The sequence below is a fragment of the Astatotilapia calliptera genome, chromosome 12 (assembly GCF_964374335.1).
Source record: "Astatotilapia calliptera chromosome 12, fAstCal68.1, whole genome shotgun sequence".
NCBI lineage: Eukaryota > Metazoa > Chordata > Actinopteri > Cichliformes > Cichlidae > Astatotilapia > Astatotilapia calliptera.
The window spans coordinates 35,874,160-35,898,775 of NC_137433.1; the positions used below are offsets into that span (position 1 = coordinate 35,874,160).

At 39.1% G+C, this 24,616-nt stretch overlaps 1 protein-coding gene across 1 annotated transcript in view; it reads right to left on the reverse strand.

The window, feature by feature from the left end:
• fras1 (Fraser extracellular matrix complex subunit 1) overlaps window positions 1-24,616 on the reverse strand; it is a 310,089-nt gene that overhangs the window by 170,873 nt on the left and 114,600 nt on the right. Inside the window, exons 10-13 of the mRNA XM_026186630.2 lie at window positions 18,742-18,831; window positions 15,356-15,503; window positions 1,635-1,778; window positions 392-538 (exon numbers count right to left, since the gene is read on the reverse strand). Coding sequence (XP_026042415.2) covers window positions 392-538; window positions 1,635-1,778; window positions 15,356-15,503; window positions 18,742-18,831 — 529 coding nt within the window. The remainder of the gene's footprint in view (window positions 1-391; window positions 539-1,634; window positions 1,779-15,355; window positions 15,504-18,741; window positions 18,832-24,616) is intronic.

Genomic DNA, 24,616 nt, shown 5'->3' on the forward strand with positions numbered 1-24,616 from the left:
AGCAAAAGATCAGCAGATATCTAATAAAATGCAGGACCTATTATGTCTGTACAATATGTGAGTACATTTGGTGCTCCTGTGCCTCCAGACAATGACTTGCACCTCTTTCCAGACTCTTAGCCACAACTGCAATAACACAACAGCCCTAGAGAGAACTCCCTGCCTCATCAGTCTATGAAATATTCAGACTCAATCCAGTGGAAAATACTCCCAGACAGTTTATCTCAGGCACCAAAAACACCAACTGCATCTTACTGTTAAACTGCTCGCTATTAGCAGCTGGGGAAATCCATCTCTCTTGGTGTTCACGGGTGGATCCCAGTCAAAGCAACATGCTGACCACCGCAATCCAGAAGCCGCTATAGGGCACATGAACTCCTGTGATACTCACAGCGACAGTGTGTTGGGTCGTGCTGATAGGAACCAGGTGGACAGGAAGCCAGGCACTGACTCCTATCGGGGTTCAGCAGGGGCAGCCTGGAGCCGCAGGACTGACAATCCCACCTGCTGGAACAGGTGGCACAGGATGATTGGCAGGCTGCAGGGGAGAGACGGGAGAAAGGGGAACCAGTGGCTGTCAGTCACTTCCAAAATAAATTTTCACTTCACACGTGAGTTGCAAGACTGCTTGTCACATTTTAGTCCTCGCTGCTGTAGTGGAAAGCAAAGGAAAACGGATGTGCAGCTCATTAAAAGGAAACCAAGTAACTCATTAAATCCAGTGAGTGACTTCCCTGACAGGCTGGCTGGGGTCTTCTAAGACTATGCAAAAGTACTGTTGAGATAACTATATTAGGCTACGCCATGATTTTCTAAAAATGGTCTTATTAAAGACTTCAAGCTCCTTAACATCTTTAACTTTAGCACTGACAGTTATTTTGTGCAGTGAAGTGTACCTATACCACGAAAAGATCAACTTTTTGGGATTTCCTTACCTGGGTGATTAAACATGCATTAAGACCATGTATCTGTGAGCGGCACAATGAAACAAGAGCAACGAGAAGAAGGGAAACAAAGCAATGTGGAGGTTTCTGTTGTTTTTAATAGGAAATCTCAACATTATAGAATAAAAAGCAGCTAAATCCTTTTGAAACCACCACAGCCACCCACACAGACACACATAAGTAGAAGAAGAGGAAAAGGAAGAAGAAGAGGAAGTAGAAATATAAAAAGCTAAAGGAAAAAAAGATTCCCAGAAAGATTAAAAGAAGTCTGAGAGGAAGAAGGAAAACGAGTGGGAGAGATAATCTTATCAACAATGTGAGTTCAGACTCACAACTTTATATTCGCCCACATGCACAAAGTAAAACAAAATAAAAGAAGAAGAAACTTAAACAGTGATAACAAACACACAGAAATTATGACTGTGACTGTGTGCAGCGCACCACTGATACAAGCTAAGTGACCAAAAATGTGACACTTAAAGCTAATCAGAAATCAATAATATTTATCATCCTGTACTTAAACTAATGTCGCTTTCAGGATTCCAGCAAACGGCCCAAACGTCTGCTTTTAGTGATGACGTTCACGCTCGCTGATGATCACTTAAACAAGCACATTGATTAGCAGCACTTGGGTGCTACTTACCCTTTTATGGATGGAAACAGTACTGTAGATTTGAAAGCGAGTCCTACCTGCACATACTCGTCCTTCGGCGTAGAAGCCCACTGGACAGACGGACAGGCAGCGGCCGAGATGAAGTAAGGCCTGTGGGTCCCTGCAGCTGTCACAGTGATCAGACGTTCCCGAGCACGACAGGCAGTCTGCGTGGCACTGGACTGTAAACACACATCAAGTTCATTTAACTCAGAGATTTGGATTTCAATAATAACTGTGCATTTTGGGAAAAATCTGGATATTGGATTCCATTTTATTCAAGATTCAAGTTTATTCAGCAACTCTGGACAAATACTGTTGGTGCACGCAGGAGCACTTGGTACTCCACACACATTTTCACATTTAATTTTATGCTAATTATATCTAAAAAAAATTAAAAAGTCCTGTGCACTGACACTCTGCAGAGGCAGACACATTAAACTATGCAAAACCACACACAGAGACACACACACACATACACACAATTTATTTATTTTTTAATAACTTCCATCCATTACATTTGGTTCTACGGTCAGACTGTGTTAGCAGTAGCACATTTTACTCGGTTAACATGTATCCTGTGGAGAGATTTTGAATACCAGTCTGCTGTCTGCCAGCAACTCCACTGGTGCACTTTGTGATCAAGAGTTAAAGTGCTTTCTCTGCCCACTCTGGTTCCCAATTGATCCAGCATTTTCCCAAGTATTTATGAGTGCTAGACTGTTTGATTCATTTGCCAACTAACGGTACTTAAAAGTCACTCTTCACTGTGTAGGCCACTATGTAAACCTAAATATTAGGAGGAAATCTGAAGACCTAAAAACCCGAATAAGCAGATTCTGTAAGTCCAAAAATAGAGACCTGAACAGTAACCCTCTCTACTTTTAATATTGGACTTAAAAATGTCCTTTTTCATGAAGCATACAGGTCTGGTTGCATCAGGTGAGCTTGAATCCTGCATTAGTTACTCTACAACAGACTAAGGCACCTGGGCGCTTCCCATGATGCACTGAGCATTTCTTCTTCACTCGCATCTTTTCACTCTGTCCTTACACACTACTCTGAATTTAGAGTCAAAGTTAAAGTAAACTTTATTGTCATCTCCACTATATACAGTACAGCAGCAGTCCCCAAACTTTTTTGCACCATGGACCGGTTTATGCCCGACAATATTTTCATGGACCAGCCTTTAAGGTGTCGCGGATAAATACAACAAAATAAAACGATGTTCAAAAAAAAGATTTATTCATAACACATGGGAAAAGACCCAGGGAAACCGAGTTAATGATAAAAACTAAAAAAAAAACTAAAAAAAATAACGATAAAAACCCTGAAAACCATTCATTTCACACCCGAGCCTCAACTCTTGCATCCCGGTACCAAACGACTCACAGACCAGTACCGGTCCATGTGCCGGGGGTTGGGGACCACTGCAGTACAGTATATAGAGAGATGAGACGACGTGCTCCAGTTACATCAGTACAAAAAAACAAACAAACAAAAAAAATAAGAAGAGTAAGAAAATAAATATAATAAATATACACTTTTAGTGTATATTTATTTAATCACTGGTTAATATTTAATCTTTGTCGCTCTTCCAGAGTCTTTTATCCTGTCTCCTTCCCCTCACATCCAACCGGCCAGGGCAGACAGCCGCCCCTTCCTGAGCCTGGTTGGTTGGTTCCTGTTAAAAGGGAGTTTTTCCTTCCCACTGTTGCCAAGTGCTTGCCCACATGGGGACATCTGATTGTTGGGGCTTTCTCTGTATTATTGTAATGTCTATACCTTTCTCATAATTTGGCACTCTATAAATAAAATTTAATTCTATTGAATATGTGAACTTGCCTGCTAAAGATACCTAACAGGTTTCCTTTCATGAGTGATGCAACTGTCTGGTTACATTCTGGTATGATTTCACACACTTCCTCCGTGCCTTTGAATGTGATGCCAACAGATACTTTACGACTGTGAGCATGTGATGATTTAGGAGTGCGATGTCTGCTCCATAACCCTTGTTCCAGAGTGCGTCACTCACCCACACCATACAACACATGACACCAACAGCTTTGATAAAAGTGGCACAATTTGATACCCATGAATGAATGAGAAGGTGCTTGTACACCGCTGTGAGGGCTGTGAGTCACGGTTTAAGACAAAATAGTAAGCTCTTGTTTGGGATTGCATCACAAGTCCTGTGAAACTGGAGGTTTTTCACAGGCTATGGGTAAAATGGGTAAGTTTAGGTCTAAAGACTAAAGAGCACTATGTAAGGAAAAAATGACTATGCAAACACCAGCTGGTACAGGCAAAATCAGTGCTGATGCTAGACTGATTCCAGCATACTAGCAGTTTTATGTAAAATAAATAAATAAAAGCTGTCTGGCCCCTTTCTGTGTAAAGAGGGCATGCACGCCTTAGAAAACTGGTCTGTTTATCAGTATGCAGAGGGATCCATCAGGCATATGCACCTCATAGATGCTGGTCTCAAGTCAGATGTAATCTCTTTCATTTGACAGTGAAAATGTGTTTCTGCATCTCTTTGGCAAAGTGTTCAGTCTTGCACCCATAAAAATGGACTATAAAACTACCGTCACCCAGAAAATTGTATCAGAAAGTATTAGTAGGATCACAAATTATTTTAAAAAGTATTTGATAAAGTATTTTAAAGTATACTGAGTGTCATTCATTTTACCTACATACATATTTTTCATTGCTCTTTAAGGTTAAATCAAAACACTCATGGCGTAAAAACTGGTAATTTTTTATTTTCTAAAAGAAGTTGTTTTCTTCTGCAGCGACGTTTTCTGTGACACGAAAAAACTGCAGAATCTCATCTTAAAATAAAATTTATATTTAAAACAAACAAACAAAAACTCCCCTCACTGTCCTGTGTTAAAGTTTTGCTACAGCTTTTTATATGCCCAGGTTTCTTCTGGAAAAATACCTGCCCTTTAAAAGCCAAAGCGCAACCTCTTAAAAATTAATACGGCCATCTCCTGAAACTACAGATTCGGGGGAATACAGCAATAATAACACTGTCGTATCTGGATTGCAGAACAAGCAAATGCATGCAGTCTCTTGTTAAACAATAAGCGAGGTTGCTTGCACTTGATTGCACTGTGATTGCTCCATTCATTATGTGAATGCATTGAGTAAATGAAGTGCGTGAAGCTTGAGGAAATGTGACTGAGGGATCTGATTAATGTGACAACTGCAGATGGAAGAGAAAAAGAAGAAAGAAGAAAACACAAGAGAAAGGACAAGAAAAGACTCAAAGCACGAAGAGCTAGAGCGATTGTGAGGACAGGAGAGTGGGACGATAACATGAGAAAAATGAAGATGAGACTTAACGGCCAATAAGGCTGTCAGTAAGCCAGGATCTACTGTTCTATATATCTCTGTCCATCTCTTTTCTTACTCTAGTACCACTCGTTACACCCTCTCCCCGACTTCATTGTCCTTTATAGCTTCTTTCTTTCTCACCCATCCATTTCCTTTCCATCTGCCACTCAGTCTCACTTTTTGACCTCCCTTTTCATCCCACAACTGAAGCTATGTGCAAAAATAAGAGTTTAAGAGAGAGGAAGTCAAGTATGAAAATGGGAGGCTAAGACATTTAGCGGTGCAAGTTCTGGCCCGCTGACGGCTTTACCGACTAATATTGTCACGGTTCTGGGTCGGTTCGACTCAGGATTTGAGTTCTGATGTTTTGGTTATTTTTGAATGATTGTTGTGTTTTTCGGGTGCTATGATGATGATGATGATTATTATTATTATTAGAATTCCATGTTTCTGTTTATTCGCGTTTCAGGATTTATGTCTCATGTTTAGCATTGAGTTCCATGTGTTATATTCTGTCTGTCTCTCAGTGTCTAGTCTGCGTCCTTGTGTAGCGATCTCTTGTTTCCTGTTTTATTGTGAAGGTCTGCGTCTCATGTGAGTGTATTCAGTTTTACCTCCCTTGTCTCGTCTCGTTAATTACTCCCAGCTGTGTGTAATCTCCCTGTGTTTCTCTGAGTATATTTAAGTCGTGTCTTCTGTTGTTGTAGTCGCTGGTCCGTCTGTGTATCCATCAGATTTCATCCGCGTGTTCTTCCTGCTGTCCGTCATCACTTACCTCCGCCCATCCTTCTTCATGTTCGTGTACTGGTTCATGTTTTGTAGTTTAGTTGTTCCCAGTTCAGATAGTCTGCAGTCCAGTTTACCGTTCTTCTATTTTGTACTTTACTTTCAATAAACCACCTTCACACCTTTAAAAGTGCCTGCGTTTGGATCCTACTTCATTATCTCCACACGGCTCACTTCACTCACCGTGACAAATATGAGTACCAGCCAAGTGTTGATATCTTTATTAAGCTGGGCTCTCCTGTTTTATGAAACTTCTCCATGTATTTGAAAATAGTCTCCCGGCAGTTTGTGAAAAACTTGCACAAACAGCCGTGTGTTTGTTTGTGGACACCAGATCTTTTCTTTAGTGGAACACATTTATTTATCACACCTGGTAGAAATCAGTCGGTCTCTAAATACTTGAAGTCCAGTTTAGACCAACTCCAATTACTTCATCTTTGAGCCAACATGGTCAAATCAATCTAAGTGTCTGCACTGATGGGTCCAACTCATTTGAATTTTATCTCTTTGCAGGAGAGATCAACAGTAGACTCCACCCACTGGTTGCCCACTGGTTGCAGTCTGAGTCAGCTGAGAGCCACTTTGCAATTCTGCTGATGTTGGATCTCACGTCAGCCTTTGACACCATTGACCATCGCATCCTACTTGAAAGGCTAAAATACTGGGACGATCTGATATCCTTGTGTTGGTGTTGTTCCCTCGTCATCATAAATAATGTTGTTCAAGGTTCAACATTGCAAGTAACCAATCAGCTTCTGCTGACGTCATCCGCGACCTCGGAAAAAAACAAACGCCTTCAAAAAATCTACTTCACTTGCGAGAAGAGAAACCGCCTCTGTAAGGACAATATGTATAATGCTTACTGTTTATTAAAGGAAAGTATCCTGAAATGCAAAGAATTCAAGTTCCTGGATCGGCGGACAGAAGCGGTTTCTCTTCTCGCAAGTGAAGTAGATTTTTTTAAGGCGGTATTTTTCAAAGGCACAAAAGGGGGACGTCACAACAATGTGATTGGTCACTTGCAATGTTGAACCTGGAAAAACATTTATTATGATGATGTGGGAACAACACCGACACGAGGATATCAGATCATCCAAAATACTGGGTTGGTGTAACTGGATCTGCTTTAGAGTGGTTCTCATCATATCTGTATGAATGTAACTTTTTTGTGGCAGTTTCTAAATACAGGTCATCTTCCACGTCCCTGTACTATGGTGTGCCAAAATGGCTCTGTGCTGGGGCCTTTATTGTTCTTAATATATCTACTTTCCCTCCAGCATGTTTTGAGCCCCTTTGAGGACATTTGCTGCCACTGCTACGCAGACGATATCCAGGTATACATTTCTTTAAGCCCCAAGATGTTTCTAAGCTACAGATTTTGAATGAGTGCTTAGATTCCATTAAAGTTTGGATGGCTGACAACTTAACGAAGGAAAGGCTGAAATCCTTGTATGTGCCCCTGATAGACACATAGCTAAGATAATAAATGCTCTTGGTCCCTTGGCAACATTTGTGAAATCGTCTATCAGGAACCACATCTTTTTAGAATTGCATTTTGTTAACTGTCGTCTGTTTTGTTTTATGCTTTTGGATCTTTTATCTAGAAAGGTGCTATATAAAAAAAGTATTACTTACTTACTTACTTAAATCGCCATCTTGCAGCAACCAAGTCACTACTTATGGAGGAATCTGTGAATTTCTTTTTAAAGTCGATGACGTTCTGCCTTGACTTTGAATGTAAATAGTTCATGTGAATTTTTATATATGCATACGCCAACAGATTTACAGTTGTGAAAACAGACTGACTTGTTCTAATTGCCATTTTATCACCACCTTAACAGACCAAAGTTGCTTTAACCTCCTAGGGCCTGGTGACAACATATGTGGACATCACATTTTGTGTTGTCTAGACCAAAATACTAAATTTTGCTCTACAAGGGCCTGATATCCACTTACGAGGACATTATACTGCCACTGTTCTATTGAAATTTTAAACGAATATCCTCATATGTGGATCTCATTTTTGTCAGAAACAAAAATCAGGTAAAAAAAAAAAAAAATCTGGAAATTCTTTGTTTTTATATTCATCAGGTCCCAATATGCCCAAATATCAAAGACAAATTAAAAATGCATGCCGTGGAAGAGTTGAGGTCTTAGGAGGTTAAAGATGGCAACTGACTGTGAGCAACCAAACGCAACAAGATTGCAAATTTATTGGTCACGGTCACACTTCTTTGGTTGAAGCCAGAGTTATGGGCTCAAATTGTGGTCATAAATATATTGTACTTGTAAATCAGGATTTGTATGTGTAAAAAGAATTTGTGTGTGTAAAAAAAGATTTGTGTGTGGACTTAGCCAACAAATACGTGTGAAACTCTGCACTCAAGTTTCAAGTTTCAAGTTACAAGTACGAATTTTGACCCTATTTTCCTTCCTTTCATCTGATTGGCCAATGTCATGTCAATCACAAATTTAACAATCCAATCAGAGAAGAGATGGGTTTGGCTATTGGAGGGGTGATTTATGGAGCATCAGGTCATGGCAGAATAAATGCCCTTTTACATGCCAGCCCAGCGTTTTCCTTTAGTGCTGTGGAAATGACAGTCTTCACTAGTGGGGATAGTTACAAAGCTTTCTTCGTTATGAATTAGCGATACATGTTTTTATTGAACATTTGAAGATAAAAAAAAACAAAACCAGAAACTCAAACTCTGAGTTTCTGTTCAGAAAAAGGTCAGAGATAGAAACGACAAGGAGCCCCACAGAGCTCAGCAGCCAGTGCAACAAATTCTGGATCCTTGGCTTTTAGTTAGCAATTAGCAAAATAAAAAAGCGCCCCTCCGACAGCCAAACCCATCTATTCTCTGATTGGATTGTTAAATTTGTGATTGACATGACATTGACCAATCAGATGAAAGGAAGAAAAATAGGGTCAAAATTCCTACTTGTAACTTGAAACTTGAGTGCAGAGTTTCACACGTATTTTTTGGCTAAGTCCACACACAAATTCTTTGTACACATACAAATCCTGAAGTACAAAATATTTATGACCACAATTTGAGCCCATACAGGGTCTCTGTTTTCTCTAATGTGGTTGTAGCATTAGGTTTATAGGCATTAAGAACTACTTAGGCAGGTTTAGGCAGTAATGTTTAGGGAATAAAACTTGGTTAGAATTAGTCAATAAAGTTAATCATTTAGGTTAAGTCGACTCAGCGAGAGTGAAGCAGTGAAACTTTTTGGACAATAAAACATTCTTGGTTGGGTTTAAAGATCAGTTTGTTTGTTATTTCCTTGGTTTTCACCTGGATTTTGTACTCTCTGAAGAGTCTTAACAACAACAAGCTGCAGGCACGAAATGCTTCTCACTTAAAGATATCAGTTTAAGAGTTGCATTGACTGTAACAATAACACAGGACAGTCCACGCCCAAACACTATCTTGCATTGAGACCATGACGGTATTCTCCACTCTTCCTGCAAAAAATTAGTTCCTGAATATTAGTGAAAACAAAGAAGTATATTTTAATACAGCACAGAACTCATGACTGCTTACAGGAATCTTTCTTCTTTGCCTTGAGTGAACCAGAATAGCTTTTGTCTCGTCTTGAGGATAAGCCCACACTATAGGGCAGGTTCAGAAATCATACACTTTGATCCAAGCTGCTGTTTACAGAACGCTGCCTCGACGCTCTCGCGCTGTACTTTAATTTTCTCACAAGCGTGACGAGCCAGAGTCCCTGAGGCACAAAATTAAAAAACTGCAGCATTGATTAACAGTTGTATTAAAACAACTGATCCAGAGGTGTGGATCCAGGCGCACTTAACCATACAACACCGCCCCGATAATGACAAACACCTAATGAGAAAAGCCTCACTCTGGAAAACTGCAGATGTGTTAATATTAGACACGGTTGTTGTTGTGCTGTTGCTTTATAAAAGTGTAAGAGGGCAAAAAAATAACTGCCAATTTTACTGTTTGTACAAGCTTGACCTCCACCTGAGGCTGGTCATGTGCCATAGCCTGGAAAATAAGCCAACTTGCCAACATTACAGACATTTGGCTGATGAGTTTTAGTCATTTCACACCCTGACACACACTAAAAAGGCAGTGCCTCACTGTAATCCACCTAACTCTGCCAACTTTCAATCATAAGACTCTTTATTTAAGACAATAAAGCTCCAAATGGCATCAGATTAATTCAACCGTTCCTAATTTTGATAATCAAAACCGATTAAGCAATGATAAGGTGGTGATTAAGAGGTTTAAAAAGTACTTGTTTAGTAGAAAGAAAATAGATTTTAGGTGAAACTGCTCAAAACAACGTTTATATTTTTCTTTTTAAGTAAATGGGTCAAGATTTCTGAAGAGACACTTAAGTTGATTTTTTTTTTTTTTTTTTTGAATCTGTACAGCTGATATCTCCAAAACTTTGCAACTCGCACCAAAATAACTTAAACGGCTTGATAGCACCAGAAGAAAATAAAACATTTTATTTTGGGGTAAACAGCTCTTTTAATGGTGTGCTTATTTATGTAGCATCCATGCAGTTATTAATCATCTCAGCCCCTGTAAGGAGTCACGTCACAGTAGGCCTTGGGAGAGTTTTTCAAACAATAATATAAGGTTACATACTGTAAATGCTTTCTGATATTAGGGGTGGGGGAAAAAAATCGATACTGTGTAGTATCGTGATATTTTGTTTGCTAATAATGTATCGATACAGGGACAGCAGAAATCGATATTTTGTTACAAAAACGTTTTTGTGGACTGGAACATGCTCTGACTTCAGAGCATGTTGATCAGCTCCTTTTTCTGAGCAAGAATCCTGACATTCCTTCAAGTCCAAATGTGTTTAACTCTTTATTTGGCAGCAATAAACATGTTTTATTTTAATTAAGTTTAAAACTTTTTTATTTAATGTAAAATTATATTTTGTTTTAATTTACTTTCAAATTCTTCAGTTGCTGAATGGGCTGCATAGTTTTCATATTGCATAGTTCAGAATAGCTATAATTGTACCAGATGGTTGCATTCAGTTAAGTTGGACTAGACTGTAATACAAACTGTTCAGTTTGTCAACAATAAAACTGAAATGAGAGAAAGACTGAGTGTGAGACTTTGTTATTAGATAAAATGAATATTGATAAAGTTTACCTTTATGTACAGAATCTGAATATCGCAAAATATTTTTAAAAAATTGCAATAATATCGTATCGTGCGTTAAGTATTGTGATAATATCGTATCGTGGGATGTATGGTGATTCCCACCTGTATCTGATATATATATATATATATATTTTTTGATTGATTACATTATTTATTTTTCTTTGGCAAACACAAAAACATGATTAGTAATTTATCAGTGTTGCTTCCACACAGCTGTGCTGAGGTTTATCTGGAAACTGTTTCAGGATTTTTTGTCTGTATTTAGGTTTTTGGATTCTTGGTGAATATGTACAGTATGTATGTTTTTCACTGTTATTCTAGGGTTTGAAGTTTTGATTTTTGTGTTTGGATTCCTGATTTAATTGTTTTATTGGTTTTAATTCTGTTACTGATATTTGGTGAATCTTGTAAAAGCACAACAAGGGACAAGGGTTGGAAATTAGCAACAGCTCTAAACCCTGAGCAGCACATCAATGATCCAAACTATGTTAAACTGAAATGACTTCATGTACCATGTTTGAATCTGGTTCATGATTTCTTTATTGTTTTAAACGTCAGTTTGATTTCTTGTGACATTGTTGAGTCTTTGATTTCTGTTTTTACGTCACGTTTTTTTTGGGTAAAAGACGTTGTTTCGTGATCCTGTGTTTTCAGTATTGTTTAAGTAGGTTGAGCTTTAGCTTTATTGGATTGTTTGAGTTTTGATAGTTCACAGTTCGAGTGCTAGTGTTTGTTATGTCTTGTGTGTTTGGTTCCCTCAGTGTTACCCTGTCTGTTCCCTCTGATTCTGTTTCTTTGATGACTGAGTCTTCTTGTCTCCATGTTTAGTTTTTGTCTTTTGTTTATTTCCTTTCCCAGCCGGCCCGCGGTGTACAAACGGTTCAGTCTCCCTCTTTTTCCTTGTCAAATTGTTTGTCTATGCTCTCTGCTTCCTGTTTTCTGTAATTCCCCGTTAACTTTTTGGATTGTTGTTTTGTGTACTGACTCACTGGCTTTGCAAACAGCCAATAAATATCTTGCTTTTGTCTAACACTGACTGCCTTTGTGTCCTGCATTTTGGTCCTGCTTTACACTCCACCTCACAACAGTAATGGGCCATGACTGAGGCTCAGGTGGATACACAGTTTTAAGAAAAAGAACTGTTCATGTTTAGGCTGTATCATTACTCTGTCAATGTTAGGCAATAAAACACTAAGTGAGCCATAAAATAACAGGCTAATGTTATCTGGTAACCAAAATTTAACAATGAAATTTGTTACAGTGTGAGATTTACTGTAAGAGTACAGGAAACAGAGTTATCTAATTAGTTTATATTATCTCCACATGCTTAGAAACGGCTCGAAACATATTTTAAAATATTTAATTAAAATATTAAGTTAAGGAAACGCTCACTTAGGACTGATCCTATTTCGCGGTGACAAAATGAATGGGACCGAACGTAATGTGTGACTCTAACAGTGTCTCACATTTTCGTATATTATTACAAACATTATAAATGCATGAGATTATAATACAATTATTAATGTGTCCAAGCTGAGACGAACAGTTAGGCTGCAGGCTCCTCACTGAAGGAGTCACAAAGGAGATTTTTATCTCAAAACTATCACGGCGTCCTTGCCGTGTATTAACCTGTATGCAGCCCCACACAGGTTAACACACCTATGGCATCATATTCGAAAGTTAGGAAAATAGATTTTACTGCTAAGTATGAAACTTTGAAACGTATTTCATCAATTTCAAATAACTCATCTGGGTCAGATCAAAGCAAAATAAGAAGCTGACATCTTTCCCCATGAGACCTGAACACTGCACGACTTCTGGTTATGCCCCTCAGGTATGAACTGCCCAATCAGAAAAGAGGCTACGGACCTCTGGGCCGGTGTACAGCCATGATTAATAGGCTTAAAGGATGATTTACAGTTCCAGCAAAAAATGAGAGCGAATGAAAGAAAAGGAGGTTGTGATCTTTTTTCCCCCTTTTCTATTTTTAGCCACAAACCGAACTCAGTTGGGATGTTCAGATCACTGGCAGGGAGGAAAAAGGAGCCAGGGTTAATAACCGAACACGTGACATGTGAATTTATCACATCGGCATGTTAATTTAGTGAGCTAACCTTGTTTAAATCAGTTTCTATTCAGACATGAATATATCTGTTACGGACCATCATGGGCATACTATTGCATGCAATTCTCCAGTAATGACAGAAATAATAAAATTGTTTTCATGAAATTATTTTTATTTGTCTACTACATAATTACTTTAGTGTGATATGAATGGAAATGGCGGAGGTCTTTACCAGAAGTAAATGCTGTTAAAATACAGTTAAAGTCCAAATTCTATGCTCTCCTTCAGATTGGGCCAGACTGGGGGATTTGGCAGGCAAATTCTGGCCCCTGGGCCTTATGTTTGACACCCCTGTTTTAAAGGCTTGTTGTTTACTAACACGTGGTTATGACGAAACTGTCATGAAATCAAGTCAAATCAAATGAAGGGACAAGATGTTTGTTCATAGTCCTAATTCTGCTAAATGTGGGCAAGTTTTGGTTGGATGCAGGTAAACGGTTCATGAGAGTGAAGGAGTGACTGGATTTGCTGAAATGCTGATTAGGAAAAAGCAGCGTGAACAAAAACAACAGAACTGAATAGAATAATGTATTTATTTTTAGAATATTCTCAGTCTATTGTTTGAATTGGTCGACACCAGCATACACGCTTGTGAATATGATTAATGAGTGTGGTTTTTTGTGAATTTACTGCATAAATTAAATCATTTAGTGCAGATCTTTTTTTCCCTACTGGGCGCACTGGGTACTCAGATTAATAAAACAATCGGCTACTCCAGGATATTACATTTTACACATTTCCCATGTTGTTTTCCGTGTTGTGGACTAATTAGACTGTTTGTCTGAGCATATGCATACTTTAGATTTGAGACATTTGAATATTCTGCTGGGTAGAAATACAGTAAAAACTGAGAGAGCATGAAGACTGCCGAGGGACGTAAAACACGGAGACAATAAATGTGAATTAAACAGCTTCAACTATTGTTGTATCAAACTGAACCTTTGAATGGCGCAATGAAAAATGCCTCTGTTTCCCAGCTGTAATTAGTCACTCACGCAGCCAACCTGAATTACAAGTCTGCCTGAACTTAAACAATGTGGTCCCTGTGTTTAATTGCCTGTTAGGTTATTTATTTATATGAGAAAATGGTTATAATTGCTGGCTGTGAATATACCCATTTTCAGTCATTAAGACAGATGGAGCCGCCTCTTTCAAGGAGGGCGGTGAAACATAAGAGCTTTGATGTGGTTTACAGGAGGAAATCAGCTAGAAGCCATAATTCAATGTCACTGGAAGAATTTTTATTTCTTAATTTGTGGTATTTCCACTTGGAATAAGTTTTTATTTGCACCTGTTCGGGCCAAACTCACTGCTATTGACTCATCCTCTCATTTTCTTGCCAGTAAAAGTTTTTTCTCATCATTAATTGTTAAATAGGTTTATTTTCTGCCAAGGAGAAAGAGTGCAACCAGGAGGCAATACGATAAAAAATTAAAGCACCTACAGCAAAGAACAAAAAGGACCCAGAAATTCAACTCACATCACCACCAATGTTGTTGAACAACATTAGATTAATGCACACATTAACATCAATATTAATATGCCGACATGAATGAGAATTTGGCAGTGACAGAGTGAGGAAAGACTTTTTGTTACACTCTCAGTGTGTAGCTGATGACATGCTGACACACACGGAGCAGATCGCCTTACAGCACATTCATCACAAAGGAAAAACAAAAACGATGTTGCATGATTTCACTTTTTAGCCAAACAGCGTCTCGTTTACAGGGAACACGATTTTGATTACATACTTTCAGGATGAATGAACTGACAAACACATTTACACCTGAGCAGTACAGACGTGGCGTTTGATAACGAGGGGAGAAAAAGATAAAGAGCTCTGCTCAGGAAACGTTCTGGAGGGGGCAGAGATGTTTCACAGAATCAGAAACTCAGGTTTTCATTCATGACTCCTGATTTTTCACAAACAAAAACCAAACATACAAGGGGAAAAAGTCAATCAAAGAAAATCCACAAAAAACAGTTTCTTCGACTTTAGGCAGGCAAAGATAAGAAATCCAGTGTACCTTCAAACATTTCAATATGCCAGGTAGGACGTTTATACTTTAAAAACTGTTTTAAACTTTACTTTAAACTTTTATACGTTTTTAGTGAGTACTCTCAGACATTTTAATGGTTATGGTCGTCTCCATTGTCAAAATGATTCTGGTGAATGTATGAAACGGGTAGTTTTACAATTGGGTTATGGTTAGGTTTAGGCATTTGTTTTTGATGGTTAGGGTAAGTGGCTAGGGAAAGCAGTATGTCCAAAAGATGTCCCCACAAGATATGAATACCCGACATGCGTGTGTGTGTGTCACTTTTCCTGCATACATACCTTGGTGACACTCGGGGCAACATTGGCCGTCCTGAATGACAGCCAGGGTGCCCAGAGGGCAAGTACGGCAGGATCTCAGATAACAAGTCACCTGGGCATCGTGGCATTCACACTCACGACAACTGCCATCACTCCATCGAGCAAGGTTCTATAAAAGAGAGGACATAGTATTTGCAGCTGTAAATGGGAGGTTAATGTTCTCATTATGCTTAAAGTGTGACTGCGATAAAGGCTTTTATAGAGGACGGACAGAATGTGGAAAATACTGAAAAGAAAAGGATTTTGACTTTGAAGAAGCTGATTAACGATTAAAAAGGATGCCACACAGAGAAGGCTGTGGTCTGAATGCTAATGAGCTGCATGTGTCCGTTTTAAAAGAAGGCTGACAGTCACGACTCTCATATGTTTTTTGAAACAGAAAGAGTGAACTGACTGAGGCCCACTAAGGGGAGATATTCGAACAGGCGACAGCAGGAATGTCAGTCACAAAGGGAAAAGAGCCTCACATGGAAAACTGAAACATTTTTCAAGAACCTGTGAAGACTTTTCAAACTTTCTACTGTCCACACAGGGAACCAAGCAGATCGCTTTAAAAACTAACGTGTGCCGTCACCTGGCTCTGACACCAGCACTACCGTTATTTAAGAAATTCTACAGGTGTAAGAGCGAGTTTTCCTCATTTGCAGATAATAGGTTTTTTTCCTTGAAGAGTTTTAGACTTCAGTCCTCTGAAGAACGAGATGATCCAAAGCTTGTCTTTAGCTTGACGATGTAAGAGACTGATAAACCTTGATTTTATCAGTCTCTCACATCGTTTTTAAGTTCTGATCCACTCCTTTTTATACAACTACTTCAGTTCATTGATGTTTGTGGCCATTCATTTAAGCACAGCTCTTTTAAGGTCCCATAACAGCCTTTCAATCAAGGTCGAGGTCCAGACCTTAACTTGGCTGATTCTTTTTCTTAGTTGTAGGTTGCTGTTGTAGGTTTGTGGCTGTGCTTTGAATCATTGTTCTGTTGCATGACCCATTTTTGGCAAAGCCAAATGGCCTCACGCTGGACTCTAGAAAACTTTGGTATACAGAGGAGTTCATATTTGAATCAATGATTGCAAAGTGCACACATCCTTCAGCTGCAAAACAAGCCCAAATCATCACCTCTCCACCACTGTGCTGACAGCTGGTATGAGGTGTTTGCCCCGATTTGCTGCGTTTGGGGTTTACCAAACATGGCGCTGTGTGTTATGACTATTTTTCCAGAAGTCTTGTTGTCTGTTTGGATGCAATTTAGCGAACTGAAGTCACGCTGCCATGTTCTTTTTGGAGAGCAGAGGCTTTCTCGGGGCAACTCATCCAAAAAAGCTACACTTGTTTTTCTAATTGCACTTTAATATTTAACATGCTAACTGAAACCCGTAGTGTCTGAGATGTAGCTGCTTTTGCAGCTTCTCTCAGCATTGCACAGCCAGACCTTGGAGTGAAAGTCTGAGACATCCACTCCTGGGAAGATTCTGCTGTTGTGTTAACACACCTGATTGCTCCAGACGAGCACGCTGCCAAAACATCAGCTTTTGCAGAGGTGTTCACATGTGCCGATGTGAAGCATAATTGATTAGCAGCATGTAGCAGCTACCTACCCTCTTATGGATGGAAACCACAAGTTTCATCAGTTTTTCCATTTCATGGAGTCCTTAGAAAACTTTTTGTTTGCGTGATCGTACGTATGAGCACAGTTATAAGTACAAAATCAATCCGAGCTTAATAAGTTTGTTGTTTAAGTGACATTTGTAATTATTAATCTTTGTCTCTCTTCCACAGCATGTCTTTGTCTTCCTCCTCTCACCCCTACTGGTCCCAACAGACGGCCTCCCCTCCCTGAGCCTGGCTCTGCTGGAGGTTTCTTCCTGTTGAAGGGAGTTTTTCCTTCCCACTGTCGCCAAAGCACTCGTATGCTCACATATGGGGTCATATTATTGTTGAGGTTTTCTCTGTTCTCTTCATCTTACTGTAAGGTCTTTATCTTACAATATAAAGCACCTTGAGGCAAATGTTGCTTTATTCTGTGATATATAAATAAAATTCAATTCAATTCAACGGAAGTGAATCTATGCTATTTAATCCCAATCAGCTTTCTTTGCAGAGGTGAGAAAATAACTACCTGTGTGACAAATGATGTGAACAGCTTGGCTTAGCATCAAGAATAAAAGCAAAAACTTTTTTTATTCAGCTTGATCGATCTGTGCATGACGAGAAATCTAAAAATGTTATGGTGCCAGCTGATTTCTGCACACTCTTCTCTCACTTGTATTTAATCCATCTTTAAAACTTCATAAGTTAAAAATGATTTGGTCAATTAGCATAAGCCCCCCACACGCACAGTATAAATCTGAGCTGGGCTGAGAGAGAGAACCTTGGCTCAACAGGACACTTTATATTCATATCTGAGATATTCTTTTATGCAGGGCAGGTTGCAAACCTCTTTTTATTTATTATACTTAAGGTTGTAATAAAATGTTCCCATTTAGACCAATCACAGCTTCAAATAAACACCTGAAAACTGTTTCATTTCTTTCAGTTTCCCTGTAAATAGTCTGTTAATGTGCCTTTAAATCAACCAGAAGATAAGTGTTGGGTAAACACAGTTCATTATTCTAACTCATTAACGTCCCGAGCTGTTATTTTCCAAGTCACTCGTGAATTCAAACCAGTAATCATCCCGTCACAAACCTGCAGCTTTAACCTTTCGGTGACTCTCTCCCATCACAGGAAAACTCCAAAGCTGATACAACCGTGTATAAATGTGTGTAGGCGCGTAATAAGTATGCAGTATCTATCTGTTTTTATTTACTCGTGGTAAGATTAATTCCTCATGGGAACAAAGAACAATCTATTCAAAAGGATAATAGTTCTCCCGACACTCGCTCTGAGCCACAGTGTCGTTCACCATCCTGCAGCGCTACATTAGCATCGTCCCCATCAATGTGAAACAATTAAAGCTTTGCATTGTGGTTTTCCAGGTCTAACCTATGAATAATGAAGCTGAAGAGCCTCTAAAAGAACACAAACAAAAGATTGTGACCTAAAAAGCCCTGATTAATTTCACAGCTCTGTCTAAAAAAAACACACATGTTCCGTCTGAATGCAACTGTAATTTCCAGTGTTTCGAGTTTGTGTTTGTGTAGCTTAATAGCGATGTGTTTGTTTTCCTAACAGCCTCCTCTGCAGAGAGACTTCATGCCACTTAGCTTCTTTTTTTCTTATGTAAAGGGAAAGAAGCCCTGTGGAGTCTTCGTCTCTCCCACACAGTAGGAATTCTTTGCCCGATTTTGCAATTTTGTTTATAAGCAAACAAGCTCAAAGTAAAATCTACACTTGTGATAGAAGTACCTTGTAGGATTTTCCCTTGTGCACACAGGAAGGTTTCGCAGACGAACACTCGGGGCAGCATTTCCCCGGCAGGTTAACGAGCTCAGATCCCTGAAAAAACAAAGAAAATGTACATTTTTATAAAATTCTCCTCGTGAAGTTACAGACGGCAGCTAAAAGAAAAGAGTACAGCACAAGAGAAAGCTATTTTGGAAATGATGAAGGAGAATAAAGGAGTAACGTGGAAAAGAAAGAGAAAAAGAAGGAAACAGGACAAGAACAACGAAGGAAGGGGTAGGAGGGAGAAGGGAGTATGGTTGGAAAGAAGGAGGAAGAGAGCAGTAGACAAAAGAAAGTAAATTAATTAAAAAAGACTGGAAGAAGAGGCAGACAAAGGGAGGGAACAGAAAAGATAAAGGAAAAGAGGGCAAACCAAAGTATTTGCTGTTAATCTTCACATAGAAAAACAAGCCAAGATGAGTCAAACAAAACTCCTGAGTCATCTAAACAGCATAACGTGATGGTTATTCAGCTATAATTTGATTGCTGGTTGCTACTTATTAATAATTTAACTTTTTCCTCAAAAAAATTACAAACACTAGGAACTATTTTCTCTGCACCAAACTCCACCCACCAAGTTTCCTCTGCTCACTGAGGACAAGAAATTGGAAATCCACTCGTGTTTGTGACAGCATGACCAAATGAAAGTATTGCTCCATCCTCTTGAGATGTTAGGTTAGCTGTCGGGTACTGTAGCTACTTGATTCCTGTAAGTGGTGGATGTTGCTCTAAAATAAGCTAAACTAAGAGCGACAGTTACTCAGCTTCTCCTGGATGGCTCTGCAGAGAAGGCGAGCATATTGTTGAATGGATCAAGTCATGAGAGTAGTGGAAATCATTAAATATTTGACAGTTTTGCAGCCTGCAGACAAAGAAAACTGCCCATGATATCATGCATCACATTAAAGTAAGACGGTTACGTTATTTTTACTGACTGCGCACAAATTACTGTCTTTTATGCATTTATTGACGTAGATGGACTGAATGTGGAAAAACTGAGATATTGTTGAAACTGCACTTGTGTTTATGAAGATATCTCAGCTCCAGACAGCTGCATGCTTCCTTCTGCTCAGTGATGAGTTTACTGGGTGCAGTTTTCTAGGGAAAAAGCAAGTTCTCCATTAACCTCTTCCCAACAAGACTCATGCATTACTATGATTACCTGGGTCATGAGGGAGGCGCTGCTCCTGTGGTTATTTTTGGCACTTTGAGCACTACACACCATTTAGTTCCATTATATTCAAGTCATGGAAGTCATCTCTATTGCAGATATCATCAAAATCTGGCATCTAGAGACGGAAACTGCTTCTGAAACTTACCAATTTCTCCCATGTGTTATTGATTTTAATGGCTCCTCCTACACCCATACGCATTTCAACTTTAAGAAAAGATGAAACTTGGAAATAAAAGATGCATGTCACAGTAGTAGTATCCCAATACTGCAGTTTTCTAAGACTAGAAGTCCTTTCAGTACCATTACAGTAGGTACATTATTAGTGCAGGAATCATAAACTGCCTGTATAACTGTACCCCAGTGCCTTTCGCCGCCTCCTGACCTACACATCATTAAACCCATAACCTTGTCTTAATTGTTTTGTGCACACACACTCACGCGCACACACAAACACACAGTGGAAATTGGCTCTGTCTTCTCTGCACGGTGACCTTGTTGAGTTCAAAGTTGGAAAAATGCCAGTTATGCTACTTAGAGCTAACGACACTTAGCAGCTGTAATTATCGCCATACAGCATGATTAATGAGGGCTTATTTGGTCGTGGTCGGGGATATTAAAGCAATATTATTAAATCTGCTTGATGTAAAACTGGATGAGGTGTTGAGTCAACGTGGCGTGGAGCCTAAAGCAGGGGGACTGAAGCAACTATGGGAACACCGGCTAATAACTTTAACAAATCCTCTAGGCTGTTTTGTTCAAACACACTCACCTACATTCCTGCCAAGTCTGACCTTTGATGACTTAACATGAAGGCTATTATTGCTTCAGCTGTTGCACTCTGACTTTTAAAGATCCTTTTAATAACACTTTACATGACGTTCTAGACCAGGGGCGTCCAACTCCAGTCCTCGAGAGCTACTGTCCTGCAGGTTTTAGACACATCCTTGTTCCGACACACCTGAATCAAATGAATGGCTTGTTATCAGGCCTTTCCCAACCTTAAGGGCATGCTGAAGAGGTAATCCAACCATTTGATTCAGCTGTGTTGGAGTAGGGATGCATCTAAAAGCTGCAGGACAGTAGCTCTCGAGGACTGGAGTTGGACACCCCTGTCCTAGACCAAACCCATCTGATGGAAACACATATCAAAAAGAAAAATATGTATTTATTAATATTTATATTTCAAAACACTGGCATCAGTTCAATAATGTAAAAATGTCATTTTTACAGTGAGTTTAAGGACACGGTCCAAACTGTTCATCCAAAAGGACATCATGCTGCGGTTTACATGGTTTGCATTAACAGATACATTTTGAATAAAAGAGGAAATCACTATAACTTAAACTTAGATCATTCCCAAATGATTTTGGATCAAATTTAGCATCTTTGTATTTCCATAGACTAACGAGGATGCTAACTAGTAGGACCTTCTTTTTCATCATCATGTTCAGGGTTTTCATCACTGCACTGTAAACTTGTCTGAGTCCATCATGTAGTAGAAACTACCAGGATGGGCAAAAATACACTTCTTTGCGTGGTCTGTATGCACAATGTAACAGGGATATATTTATATGATTGATGTGTATTTTTAATATGACTGTCAATTCTAATGTGTGTTTTCTACAACATTAGCTGTAGCTGTTAAGCTGCCAAATACTCAACCTCGACCTACAGTCAGCAACATAAGTGTTTAGACCAAGGATAGGCAACACTAGGCCTCGAGTGTCGGTGTCCTGCAGGTTTTAGATGTGTCCTTGATCCATCACAGCTGATTCAAATGGCTAAATTACCTCCCCAACATGTCTTGAAGTTCTCCAGAGGCCTGGTAATGAACTAATCATTTGATTCAGGTGTGTTGACACATGGTGATATCTAAAACCTGTAGGACACCGGCCCTCGAGGTCTGGAGTTGCCTACCCCTGGTTTAGACAGTGACACAGTTGTTATAATTGTGCCTCTGTACACCACTGCAGTGGATTTTAAATCAAACATACAAGTTGAAATAAGACGAAATCGCCTGACTCAAAGCTGAGAGCTCTCAACTTCTGCTTTTGATGGAGATGTAACTAAAACATTTAAACAGATTTTAAGACATTTGATACGTTTTAAATGGTCTGGCATTTATGTAGCACTTTCTCAGTTTACTTCACTACAAGCCACATTGACACAGCACTTTTTAATTCCTGCATTTAGTGCTTTATGTACAACGCATGCTGTTGCACACCCACAGGTGCATCGGGAGGGAATCTGGTGCTTAGTATACTGCTCAAGAATATTTCAACATATGCTGTGAAGAGGTAGATATCAGAACAAAGCCACAAACACCCAAAACTTATTACTTAACGTATTGGTAAAAGTGCATTTTAGAGATTTTAATACCTTTTAAGAACCAGTAGATACTCCATATTTAACACTGACACTGTATTACTGTCTTAAGAGATGCTATGCATTTAGCAGAGGGGTTCAGCCTGGGGTAGGTTTAGTGTAGCTGAGCGCAAGTCATATTTTTCATCTAGTGACAAGCTCTAGGGCCAAGTTTCTTTCACAGACCATTAGTTTCATCTTGTCTTTCAATTTACTTCATCTCAACTGAGTGAATCACCTGTGATGGAATCAGCCAACCTCATAACCTCAAATGATCGCCCTTCCTCCCATTCCACCAAAGTGTACGTTTAAACTGGTAAATTTCACTGTGGCAAATACAGGAAACTGAACAAAGTAACAGTGACATCTTCCATTAACTTTTAAGTAGCCTATTTAAAAGAAAGGAAATGGGATTTCAGGGTGCTGACAGGTTGCATCAATAAGCCAAGGGTTTGACAGCAAGGGTAAGCCTTGAGGAAAGGTTAAGCAGGGGGGGTCTACAGGAAAAGCATAGTTTTATATGATCATAAAGGAATCCTGAGACCAGTAACGATGCTGCAAACTCAAAACTGAGATCATAAAAACACAAGAATAAAATTATACAAACATCGAACACAGGTATTACCCATTAGCAGGAACATTAGGGGTAATTATGTAAAGAAAAGCAACACAGCCAGAGTGACATGTTCATTTTAAGCCTTCAAGCCTGTGTATCATTCAGGTTGTTGAAGGGAAAAAGACAATTGTCTCCAAAAGCTTTATACATGCAGATCTGTTGGACACAACAGCTGTGAGGAAAGAGCTCATTTTTGAACCAACACGCTGGTGACCAAATCTGAATGACAAAAGCATATTTAAAATACAACACATTAGACTAATGGTGCTTTGTTTTCAATCACAATTCAAATGTTCCATTTACAAACTGCAAACAGCGCTAACTTCTCATCACAGGATGTTTGTCTGTTTTGCAAATTAGCGGGTTCATAAATTTGAACCCTTTATGTTGGGAGATGTTTTTAGAATTGGTTCAATTAGCTAAACTGTTCATTGTACCAATGTTTATAAAAACAGCTTAATGGTTTACTGGTTTCACCCGACATCAGTCTAACCATGTGCTTCCAGTAAAACTGGCACAATGTTAACAAATCCAGGAAGGTGTGTCAGTGAGGGCATGTTGCTATTAAGATTATATGATTATTAATATTATGAAATGTAACCTTATGAATGGCCACCAAGGCTGAGTCATATTCCCGCAAGCGTGTGGTGCAAGGAGGAGGAAAATTGTAACAAAGCTCAAGAAATAAATAAAACGGAATTCAGGGAACATGAGCGAAGACATACGGTTAAACTTTATATTAATAAACTACTGGTGACAGCATGACATTAACCAAATAGTCAGTATAACAGCAAAGATTACAGAGCTTTACTGTAACTTAACAGTGAAAGTTTCTTGATGCATTTTCAATCATCCAGGTAAGTAAATCTCCAAAAGTTGATTCTGTTCATCTGGACGCAGCGTTTTGTGGGAGAAACGTTTCGTCACTCATCCAAGTGACTTCTTCAGTCTCAGCTGACTGAGAAATTTCTTACAGTGTAGCCAATCATGTCAAAAAACTGAAATACTATGAATTGCTTTTTACTTAGATCTTACATACACACATGTTAAGTGATTTATTTTAACCACCTAGGACCTTACGTCCACATATGTGGACACCACATTTTGGGTCGTCTAGACCAAAATACTGAATTTTGCTCTACATGGGCCTGAAATCCACTTATGACGACATTATACTGCCACTGTTATATCGAAATTTAAAGTGAATGTCCTCACATGTGGATCTCCAAAAAATTTTTTTTAAAAATCTGGTAATTCTTTGTTTTTGCATTCATCAGGTCCCAATCAGCCCAAATATCAAAGAGAAATTAAAAATGCATGCCATGAAAGAGTTTGGGTATTAGGAGGTTAAGGCCTATTATGGTTTAGAGGTCATCAAGAGACTCTAGGAACCTGATTTACATAAGAAATGCAAAATTTAGTTTCATCTAAAAAAAAGAGGACTTTGGCTCTCCAAGCAGCAGCCCAGTTCTCTTTTTGCTCAGCCCGTCGTCTCAACACAGAGATTAGGGATGTGATCGCAGGATGGATGGTAGGAGGACGATCATCACCTAGACAACTATGATGTCGGCAGTCTTCCCCGTGATTTTGGTTGTGTGTACTGAACTAGATAAAGAGATGCGTGCCATTTATACTATCTGAATAAAAATCTAATCAACCTCAAAATAATTTGAGATACTCAG